The 11,422-nt window shown below is 47.4% G+C and overlaps 1 protein-coding gene across 1 annotated transcript; it reads left to right on the forward strand.

Moving 5' to 3' along the window:
• Window positions 1-6,455: 6,455 nt before the first annotated feature.
• LOC109776448 (uncharacterized) lies at window positions 6,456-10,578 on the forward strand. Its single transcript, XM_020323655.4, has 5 exons — window positions 6,456-6,896; window positions 7,919-8,131; window positions 8,341-8,489; window positions 8,561-8,629; window positions 9,150-10,578. The coding sequence occupies exons 1-5, from the start codon at window positions 6,657-6,659 to the stop codon at window positions 10,390-10,392; spliced, it is 1,914 nt and encodes a 637-aa protein (XP_020179244.1). The 5' UTR covers window positions 6,456-6,656; the 3' UTR covers window positions 10,393-10,578.
• Window positions 10,579-11,422: the final 844 nt, after the last annotated feature.

Genomic DNA, 11,422 nt, shown 5'->3' on the forward strand with positions numbered 1-11,422 from the left:
ATTCGAGATGGCTACTCATTTAAATCTGAGAATAATGGTTGTTCTATTTATTTGAGAGATATGTTTTATGGTCATGCCCCGCTGGTTAATGGTTTATTCTTGATGAATCTCGAACGTGATGTTACACATGTTCATAATGTGAATACCAAAAGATGTAAAGTTGATAACGATAGTCCCACATACTTGTGGCACTGCCGCCTTGGTCACATTGGTGTCAAGCGCATGAAGAAGCTCCATGCAGATGGACTTTTGGAGTCTCTTGATTATGAATCATTTGACACGTGCGAACCATGCCTCATGGGTAAGATGACCAAGACTCCGTTCTCCGGAACAATGGAGCGAGCAACCAACTTATTGGAAATCATACATACCGATGTGTGCGGTCCAATGAGTATTGAGGCTCGCGGAGGATATCGTTATGTTCTCACTCTCACTGATGATTTAAGTAGATATGGGTATGTCTACCTAATGAAACACAAGTCTGAAACCTTTGAAAAGTTCAAGGAATTTCAGAGTGAGGTTGAGAATCAACGTGACAGAAAAATAAAATTCTTACGATCAGATCGTGGTGGAGAATATTTAAGTCACGAGTTTGGTACACACTTAAGGAAATGTGGAATAGTTTCACAACTCACGCCGCCTGGAACACCTCAGAGAAACGGTGTGTCCGAACGTCGTAATCGCACTCTATTGGATATGGTGCGATCTATGATGTCTCTTACCGATTTACCGCTCTCATTTTGGGGCTATGCTTTAGAGACTGCCGCATTCACTTTAAATAGGGCTCCGTCGAAATCCGTTGAGACGACACCGTATGAATTATGGTTTGGGAAGAAACCTAAGCTGTCGTTTCTAAAAGTTTGGGGATGCGATGCTTATGTCAAGAAACTTCAACCTGAAAAGCTCGAACCCAAGTCGGAAAAATGCGTCTTCATAGGATACCCTAAGGAAACTATTGGGTATACCTTCTACCTCAGATTCGAAGGCAAGATCTTCGTTGCCAAGAACGGGTCCTTTCTAGAGAATGAGTTTCTCTCGAAAGAATTGAGTGGGAGGAAAGTGGAACTTGATGAGGTGATAGTCACCCCTTCCGAACCAAAAAGTAGCGCAGCGCGGGAAAATGTTCCTGTGGTGCCTACACCGACTGGGGAGGAAATTAATGATGATGATCATGAAGCTTCAGATCAAGTTACTGCTGAACTTCATAGGTCCACAAGGACACGTTCCGCACCAGAGTGGTACGGCAACCCTGTCCTGGAAATCATGTTGTTAGACAACGGTGAACCTTCGAACTATGAAGAAGCGATGGCGGGCCCGGATTCCGACAAATGGCTAGAAGCCATGAAATCCGAGATAGGATCCATGTATGAAAACGAAGTATGGACTTTGACTGACTTGCCCGATGATCAGCGAGCCATAGAAAACAAATGGATCTTTAAGAAGAAGACGGACGCGGATGATAATGTGACCATCTATAAGGCTCGACTCGTCGCTAAGGGTTATCGACAAGTTCAAGGGGTTGACTACGATGAGACTTTCTCACCCGTAGCGAAGCTGAAGTCCGTCCGAATCATGTTAGCAATTGCCGCATACTATGATTATGAGATATGGCAGATGGACGTCAAAACGGCATTCCTTAATGGCTTCCTTAAGGAAGAGTTGTATATGATGCAGCCGGAAGGTTTTGTCGATCCTAAGAATGCTAACAAAGTATGCAAGCTCCAGCGCTCAATCTATGGGCTGGTGCAAGCATCTCGGAGTTGGAACATTTGCTTTGATGAGATGATCAAAGCGTTTGGGTTTACACAGACTTATGGAGAAGTCTGTGTTTACAAGAAAGTGAGTGGGAGCTCTGTAGCATTTCTCATATTATATGTGGATGACATACTATTGATGGGAAATGATATAGAATTCTTGGAAAGTATAAAGGCCTATTTGAATAAGTGTTTTTCAATGAAGGACCTTGGAGAAGCTGCTTATATATTAGGCATCAAGATCTATAGAGATAGATCAAGACGCCTCATTGGTCTTTCACAGAGTACATACCTTGACAAGATATTGAAGAAGTTCAATATGGATCAGTCCAAGAAGGGGTTCTTGCCTGTATTGCAAGGTGTGCAATTGAGCACGGCTCAATGCCCGACCACGGCAGAAGATATAGAAAAGATGAGTGTCATCCCCTATGCCTCGGCCATAGGGTCTATTATGTATGCCATGCTGTGTACCAGACCTGATGTAAACCTTGCCGTAAGTTTGGTAGGAAGGTACCAAAGTAATCCCGGCATGGAACACTGCACAGCGGTCAAGAATATCCTGAAGTACCTGAAGAGGACTAAGGATATGTTTCTCGTTTATGGAGGTGACGAAGAGCTCGTCGTAAAGGGTTACGTCGACGCTAGCTTCGACACAGATCTGGATGACTCGAAGTCACAAACCGGATACGTGTATATTTTGAATGGAGGAGCAGTAAGCTGGTGCAGTTGCAAGCAAAGCGTCGTGGCGGGATCTACATGTGAAGCGGAGTACATGGCAGCCTCGGAGGCAGCACAAGAAGCAGTCTGGATGAAGGAGTTCATTACCGACCTAGGGGTGATTCCCAATGCGTCGGGCCCGATGATTCTATTCTGTGACAACACTAGAGCTATTGCCCTTGCGAAGGAGCCCAGGTTTCACAGGAAGACCAGGCATATCAAGCGTCGCTTCAACTCCATTCGTGAAAGTGTTCAAAATGGAGACATAGATATTTGTAAAGTACATACAGACCTGAATGTAGCAGATCCGTTGACTAAACCTCTCCCTAGAGCAAAACATGATCAACACCAGAACGCAATGGGTGTTCGATTCATCACAATGTAACTAGATTATTGACTCTAGTGCAAGTGGGAGACTGTTGGAAATATGCCCTAGAGGCAATAATAAATGGTTATTATTATATTTCTTTGTTCATGGTAATTGTCTATTGTTCATGCTATAATTGTATTGTCCGGAAATCATAATACATGTGTGAATACATAGACCACAACGTGTCCCTAGTAAGCCTCTAGTAGACTAGCTCGTTGATCAACAGATAGTCATGGTTTCCTGACTATGGACATTGGATGTCATTGATAACGGGATCACATCATTAGGAGAATGATGTGATGGACAAGAACCAATCCTAAGCATAGCATAAAAGATCGTGTAGTCTCGTTTGCTAAAGCTTTTCCAATGTCAAGTATCTTTTCCTTAGACCATGAGATCGTGCAACTCCCGGATACCGTAGGAGTGCTTTGGGTGTGCCAAACGTCACAACGTAACTGGGTGACTATAAAGGTGCACTACGGGTATCTCCGAAAGTGTCTGTTGGGTTGGCACGGATCGAGATTGGGATTTGCCACTCCGTGTGACGGAGAGGTATCTCTGGGCCCACTCGGTAATGCATTATCATAATGAGCTCTATGTGACTAAGGCGTTAGTCACGGGATCATGCATTGCGGTACGAGTAAAGAGACTTGCCGGTAACGAGATTGAACAAGGTATTGGGATACCGACGATCGAATCTCGGGCAAGTAACATACCGATTGACAAAGGGAATTGTATACGGGATTGATTGAATCCTCGACATCGTGGTTCATCCGATGAGATCATCGTGGAACATGTGGGAGCCAACATGGGTATCCAGATCCCGCTGTTGGTTATTGACCGGAGAGGCGTCTCGGTCATGTCTGCATGTCTCCCGAACCCGTAGGGTCTACACACTTAAGGTTCGGTGACGCTAGGGTTGTAGAGATATGTGTATGCGGAAATCCAAAAGTTGTTCGGAGTCCCGGATGAGATCCCGGACGTCACGAGGAGTTCCGGAATGGTCCGGAGGTGAAGAATTATATATAGGAAGTCAAGTTTCGGCCACCGGGAAAGTTTCGGGGGTTACCGGTATTGTACCGGGACCACCGGAAGGGTCCCGGGGGTCCACCGGGTGGGGCCACCTATCCCGGAGGGCCCCGTGGGCTGAAGTGGGCTGGGCGCCCCCCCCCATGGGCCTCCCCCCATGCGCCTAGGGTTGGGAACCCTAGGGTGGGGGGCTTCCCACTTGCCTTGGGGGGCAAGGCACCCCCCTGGCCGCCGCCCCCCACCCTAGATGGGTTTGGCCGGCGCCCCCCCCTCCCAAGGGGGCCTATATAAAGGGGGGGAGGGAGGGCAGCAACATCACAGCCTTGGGCGCCTCCCTCCTCCCCTGCTACACCTCTCTCTCTCGTAGAAGCTCGGCGAAGCCCTGCCGGCATCCCGCTACATCCACCACCACGCCGTCGTGCTGCTGGATCTCCATCAACCTCTCCTTCCCCCTTGCTGGATCAAGAAGGAGGAGACGTCGCTGCACCGTACGTGTGTTGAACGCGAAGGTGCCGTCCGTTCGGCACTCGGTCATCGGTGATTTGGATCACGGCGAGTACGACTCCGTCATCCACGTTCATTGGAACGCTTTCGCTCGCGATCTACAAGGGTATGTAGATGCACTCCTTTCCCCTCGTTGCTAGTATACTCCATAGATGCATCTTGGTGAGCGTAGGAAAATTTTAAAATTATGCTACGATTCCCAACATGTTGCGCCCCCCATATGGGCCGCACCTGAGGGAAAGGGAAAGAGGGGAAGAGAGAAGGAAGGGGAGGGATTTGGCCTCCCCCTTCCTTCCCTCCTCCCTCCTCTTTCCTTCCCCCTCTGGTGGATATGGTAGGGGGGGCTGAATTGGACAAGGCCCTCAAGTAGGATTCCTCCTACTTGGGGCGCCCCAAGGCTGTCCCCCTCCCCCTCCCACCTATATATACGTGGGGAGGGGGCGCCTAGAACACACACCAACAATTGTTAGCCGTGTGCGGTGCCCCCTCCACAGTTTACGCCTCCGGTCATATCTTCGTAGTGCTTAGGAGATGCCCTGCACGGGTCACTTTACCATCACCGTCACCACGCCGTCGTGCTGACGGAACTCATCTCCCTCGACACTTTGCTGGATCAAGAGTTCGAGGGACGTCATCAAGCTATACGTGTGCAGAACTCGAAGGTGCCATACATTCGGTGCTTGATCGGTCGGAATGAGAAGAAGTTCGACTACATCAACCGCGTTAACAAAACGCTTCCGCTTTCGGTCTACGAGGGTACATGGATACACTCTCCCCCTCTTGTTGCTATGCATCTCCTAGATAGATCTTGCGTGAGCGTAGGATTTTTTTTGAAATTGCATGTACGTTTCCCAACAAGGATGACCTCCCCCTTCGCTCTTGGGTCTGGGACATCCAAGGCGCACGTCGCCTTGCCGCTATGGTCCATTACATCGGCCAGTGGCGCCGTCTCTGCTCTCCAAAATAGGTGCTGGCATGCGAGCCGCCTAGTCTGTGGGCCTTCCCATGCCGACCAGTGCATCCTTGGCAACTAGGAGACTGAGGACATGCAACACATCCTCGTTGGGTGGTCCTTCTCCCACCAGGTGTGGCATGAGATCCTATCCTGGTGTCGTTCCACGAGAGACCTTCCTCGTCCAGAGCTGACTTTCTAGACTGGTTGGCGGTCGCCCGCGACCATGCCCCCCGACCTTGCATAAGGGGCCCTCCTCTCTTGTGTTGTCTGCTTGGTGGCTCTAGAAGCATTGCAATGGATGCGTCTTTGATGGTTTGACGCCCTCTACGGGCTAGAGTTGGAGCCAAAGAGCTTTACCAACTGTTACCCGAGACGTAGAGCTTGTAGTTGTTGGTTGAGCACCTGTTTTCTTGTTCGCCTCAAGCGCTCGCTACCACACTAGAGTGTGTACGTGGTTTTGTCGCTCGCTACCCGTCGATGAAATGATACGTGATTTTATAAATTCGCTAAGAAAAGAAAACAAAAGAGTGTACTTTGCAAACCCACATATTGGGGAAAACCCACAAAAACTTTTCTGGAGGAGTTTTGGGGTAATCTTTGCAAAGAGTGCCCACTTGACTAGTAATTTCGCAAAAGTTGCATGCTACACTCGTCAAGTAAAAAAAAAAACTACATTTCAAACATCAGAACTACATTTCAAACATCAGAACTCCCAGGTTTGCCAAATGATGCATTGTGGAAAAAGGAAGTTATGTATTTTTCTTGAAAGTTTTGCATATTTTGGGTAATGAAACGGTGAAGCAAGGTTGTTTGTAAACTGTTCTTTTAAACGAGAATCAGATCAAGGTAAAACCCATGGCCATGAGCAGCACATGCGTCGCGTGTGCAGGAATGCAAGCTCGAAACCAACCGATCAATCGATACGCATTACATGCACGCACTAGGGGCGCATGAGCTGCACTTACTGCCAGCACTAGTACGCGAGCGAACGGGAACCCCGTGACGCGACGTCCACGTCGGCCAAATGTGGGCCCGTCACGCCATCCACGTCGGCACCCTCCCTCCCTCCATCCGTTTCAAAAAAATTCTTCCGTTCTTCGGTTGGCGTATATAACAGGCCGTTCGTTCTGCTTCCCTCCTCTCGCTGGCTCCGAGGAATTCTTCTTGCGGATGCGATCGCCGGCGAACTGATCCGTCTCGGAGGCAAGGGCTTCTCTGCTGTGTTCGACGCCGGGTTGGTCCCTTTCCCGGAATCGGGGAGAGCTTTTCTATCGGCGGTGTCTGGCTTTCCGGCGAACGCGCCACAGGTGTTCGACGGAATTCCGACATGCCGAGCGGGGGTAGGCGGCTGCCGCCGTGGACGTCGCCGAGGGGCGCGGCGGAGGCGGTACCGCAGAGGTGTAGCCCCTGCACCCCCGCCGGTTCCGGGAACCACTTCACTCCGCCCTTGAGCGCCGGCTGCTGCTCCTACCGCGTCACCCCGCCGGTGAGCGGCGGCGGGTGTCCCCGGCCGCCGAGGGCGCCGCCGGCGGTCGATTCCCCGTACTTGAGGGCGAAGCAGGCGCAGGTAATACGATCGAGCACCACCATCAGGTGCAATTTCTTCCTCTTCAGGGTCCAAAATTGAGCGCTATATCTGTCTGGTTCTGGCCATTACCAATCGGGCTGGCTAAATGGATGCAATTCTTCAGAATAACTGCGGAACTGAAATTTAGGAGGGAACTTGATTTTCTCCTAACGTGTGTCCCCCCCAGTGCCCCGTGTACTAGTGATAACAGTTAGTGCTAGCTTCCTTGACTTGCACAGTTGCATGCAAAGCTCAAATGCCACCAGGCTGCCTCAATTGTTAAGACTACAGCGCTCTTTTGTGAAAACTCATTGGCATCCATTTTCCTGGGGCCAAATGTCAATAAATATGCATCATGGGCCTGAGTCAATTCATTGAATTTTGTCTTCAATGAACCTATCATTGTTCTTTTAGTTGCATCGTAATGGTATTCTGTAATAACTGCAGCTTGCTGAATCTCGTGAGATGCTAAATTCACCAAATCCTCGAGTAGTATATGGGAGGGAAGGATGCAGTAGCTTTGAAGCTTAGTATTTTTCCAATGAAAAACCATTATATGGCTGTTTCACACCATCTTCAGTTGTATCAGGATATCTGTTAACTGCATAAAAAAGAGAAATATGAAAGTAGACTCCCTGGCATAAATAATAATTTTGAAAAAAATGACATTAGCCTAAAGTGGCACGAAAGTTTTGCCCTTCTACATATGTCTAGGTGAGTAGGTGTTCTATTACCGGAAGTTTGTTGTATCAAAAGATTATATCGAAACAGTTTGGCAAGATGTGATGATGTACTGCACATGTTTGAGTCTCACTAGTAGCTGTAACAGGTGCTCATTCTGCCTGATGCTCTGAAATGCTTCTGTGCATTACCTGCTTTTCTACAGTGTATTTTTTATTTTATCTGTGGCACTTGCAGACTTGTGAATCAATCAAGATGCATTTACAATCTTGATCTTAAAAGCTTTTGTAAGATAAGCTTGTGTTTCTCTTTGTTTCCTCACTTTGCTTCTGTTATTCCAGTTAATTGAAAAGGATCCAAACAAGGCAGTTCCATTGTTCTGGGCAGCTATTAACAGTGGTGAACGAATTGAGAGTGCACTGAAGGATATGGCTACTGTACTAAAACAAGCAAATCGGGCTGAAGAAGCCGTCGAAGCGATAAGATCCTTCCGTCACCGTTGTCCAAATGAAGCTCAAGAGTCTCTTGACAATATTCTTCTTGACCTATACAAGGTATTTCGGTCCTGTAAATTTACGTATATAAGCTAAATGTTTCTTCTGAAGCCCACTTTTGACGTTTGATTATACTAGTAGATCCTGAACACATTAATATATTGCGCAAACCCATACGAAAAAGTCATCAGCTAATAATAAACCCATACCGCATTTGTGTATGAATAGTTAGCCTAGTATTGATAAAGATCTTGTCTGTGTTGAACCAGAAATGCGGTAGGACAAAAGAACAGATTGAAATGCTGACATTGAAGCTGAGAATGGTTGACGAGGATCTAGCTTCTGGCCGGTGGAAAGCAAAGCTGTCTAAATCTCATGGAAGAGTAGTCTATCTCTCTCTGAGGGATGAAAAGGCAAGGTAATAAAAGTCTTTCGTACATCTTCATTTGTCCCGCAAACGCCATTCTAAGGCTCTGCTTTGTCATGAAGGTTGTTGGGTAACCTCGCCTGGGCCTATATGCAGTCTGAAAACTATGAGGAGGCTGAAATGCTCTACAGGTATATCTATGTTGGTGATGGACTTATTAAGCTGATGTGGATTTCGGTAGACATGATCGTATTCTCTTGAAATTCTCAATACTCTTTTTGGTGCTATTTGTAAGAATAATATTATGGCACCATTATACTCCCTCCGTTCAAATATACACGCACCCTCGAATTTTGAACTTAAATTTGGCCATGAATTTTACTAAAAAAGTATGAATTATATGCCACAAAAAGTTATATCATTGGGTTCGTATTTGAAAGAGGTTTCCAGTGGTGTAACTCTTATGGCATACAACTCATATTTTGTTAGTCAAATTTAGGCTTGAAATTTGAGGGGACCTTTTATATTTGACAGAGGGAGTAGTTTGTCAGTCCGCATCAAGGATGCAGAAATGACTGTTCTCAGCACTGATAAATGCTGATACTAGTAGAAGTGGACCCTGTTTTTTCTGTCATAACCTCATGCATCATTTCCAGTAAAGCTCGTTCAACTAAATCCAGCTCCTACTGACTTGGCGTTTGACACTTGCAGGCAAGCTCTTGCTATGGAAGCTGATTATAACAAAGAGTGTAATTTAGCCATCTGCTTGATGAAGATGGGAAAGGTAGCTGAAGCTAAATACCTTCTCCAACCTATACCTTACAACTGCAAAGATGAAAACCATTTGAGATCTTTTGCACGGGCTACTGAAATGCTTAGGGAACTTGAGTCACAAACACTCCCTTCTCCCATAACTCAGATGAAGTCTAAAGATTCACAGATTTTACTTGCTGCTGATGTGGAGAGTCTTGAATATCTACATCCACAAATATTCTCTAGTTCTTCAACTCAACTGAATTATGAAGAACTGCAAGCTTCAGTTTCGGTGGATACAGAGAAGCGTGAGGATTGCAACTCACAAGTGCTTCCATCTCCGGTAACTCAGTTGAAGCGTGAAGGACCACAAATTATGGTTGCTACTGATGGAGAGAAGAATGGACAAAGTCTGCAGGAGTACCAATATCTTTCAAGACTGTTCAATGATGCTGCCACACCACAGTCTCAACTTGAGAAACTACGAAAGCGGCTGGTAAGAAAGGACAGACCAAATTTCAGCACACAGAATCAAGTTCAAACTCCTAGCTCAGCTGAATGCCTGCCAAACCCTAATGGTGCCATGGATGCTAGTGAGAACCCTGTGCAAGAGGGGAAGGGTTTGGTTGATGGTGGTAGAAAAGCATGGGCTGACATGGTGGAGGAGGATGAACAGCAGCTGGGCGATGGCAAGAACACTAGCGCGCAAGGTGAGAGCAGCAAGGATGCAAGTGAGCAGAGGGAGAAAACATCATCACCTTCTCAAGGAAGCAGCAGCCTCAAAACCCCGGTCGCGGGTGTTCCGCGACAAAGTTCATCTGCAGGTTCATGGAGACGTAACGACTCCAGAATGTCGACAGATGAGAACGTGAACCGGAAGTTTGCTAGGACAGCTCCAGCGTGGAAGCAGCAGAAGGTTCAAGATCACAGCAATCGAGTCTGCCAAATGCTCAATACGATGCATCTCAATGAGAAAGCTCAAGGCACCAAGCAAACACCATGGAGAAGCAGTGCAGCTCAGCGTTCACTTTTCCACAGTCATGCACCATTCGGTGACAATGGACACTCTCAGGGTACCAATCACACGGAGGCCACTAACCGGTGGCCGAAGAACGCGGCGAGCACAAGACCGTGGAGGCCACAGAACCGCTTGCGGGTCTTCCAGGAAATCACAAATGAGATGAAGCAAAATGTTGCATAGCTACATCTTTATTCTTCACTCACCGTTGATGTAAGTTCTTACTAGTAAGTAGTTGTTGTTTCCCACCAGAGATGAGAAGAGCACTAGCATTGGAATGTGCAACAATCATGTAGAGCTAAGGAACTTGCCGAGTATCATCACCGGTCCATATTATTAACAAGTCCATGAATCGCACTTCAAATCCAAGTAGACAGTATCTTTTTAGCTGCATATATATTTTTCCTTTGTCACCCCAAGTAATAATTTAACCTGTAAAAGATGGTAAGTAAAACCCTGCTACGATTTTTCCTTTTGCAGCAGTGAACCCTGCTGCTTACCATGCATATACTACTAACACTAGCGTCCTTGTACCTTTTGGCACTACTGTTTAGATGTTACTGCGTGGCTCATTTGCTAAGCACATGTGGTTTCTCGTGCTGCATGGCTAGACATCTCCTGCAAGATCTGAGCCTTTGCAGAGACAAGCAATGGCAAATGCATGCAGTTCACTGACTGAGCTACCATGCACCTGCATCGATCCGCATAGTGCTTGCCCTCTATGGCATTTTCTACCTTGTCCACATACTGGAGTCAGGTGGATTCCTCCCACTGCGTCCACTGAGGGTGCTAACATGGCTGTGCCCTGCCTCTCGGCAGCAATGGCAGCCTTGAGCCCTTCACCTCATCCTGACCAGCACGCCGAGACGGGTCGACGCCGCCAGCTAAGCCGAAGGTGGCGCCATATGCCTGCCTTCGTCGGCATTGTTCCGTTGTGTGCTCCAACCAATTCATCCAAAAAAAATAAACTGACCTGCCGGCCGAGGTTGTCGACGCCGCAGCTAGCCCTAATGTGGCGCGACGTCCCTAGTCACACTATTGCGTTCAATGCGACATGTCCACCCATAAAAATTACTCCCTCCGTCCCATAATGTAAGACGTTTTTTGTGTTAAAAAACGTCTTACATTATGGGACGGAGGGAGTATTAACTTACCTCTAGGCTGAGGTGGTCGATGCCGCCAGCTAAGCGGATCCTTGTGGCACTGTTCATGT

This window comes from Aegilops tauschii, chromosome 7, assembly GCF_002575655.3.
Source record: "Aegilops tauschii subsp. strangulata cultivar AL8/78 chromosome 7, Aet v6.0, whole genome shotgun sequence".
Lineage (NCBI taxonomy): Eukaryota > Viridiplantae > Streptophyta > Magnoliopsida > Poales > Poaceae > Aegilops > Aegilops tauschii.

Bases quoted from the DNA above. Each gene is read 5' to 3' on its own strand.
- LOC109776448 (XM_020323655.4), top strand. From the start codon at position 6,657: ATGCCGAGCGGGGGTAGGCGGCTGCCGCCGTGGACGTCGCCGAGGGGC. The intron at 8,490-8,560 runs GTAATAAAAGTC...TTTGTCATGAAG, and splicing joins CTGAGGGATGAAAAGGCAAG to GTTGTTGGGTAACCTCGCCT. The intron at 8,630-9,149 runs GTATATCTATGT...TGACACTTGCAG, and splicing joins GAGGCTGAAATGCTCTACAG to GCAAGCTCTTGCTATGGAAG.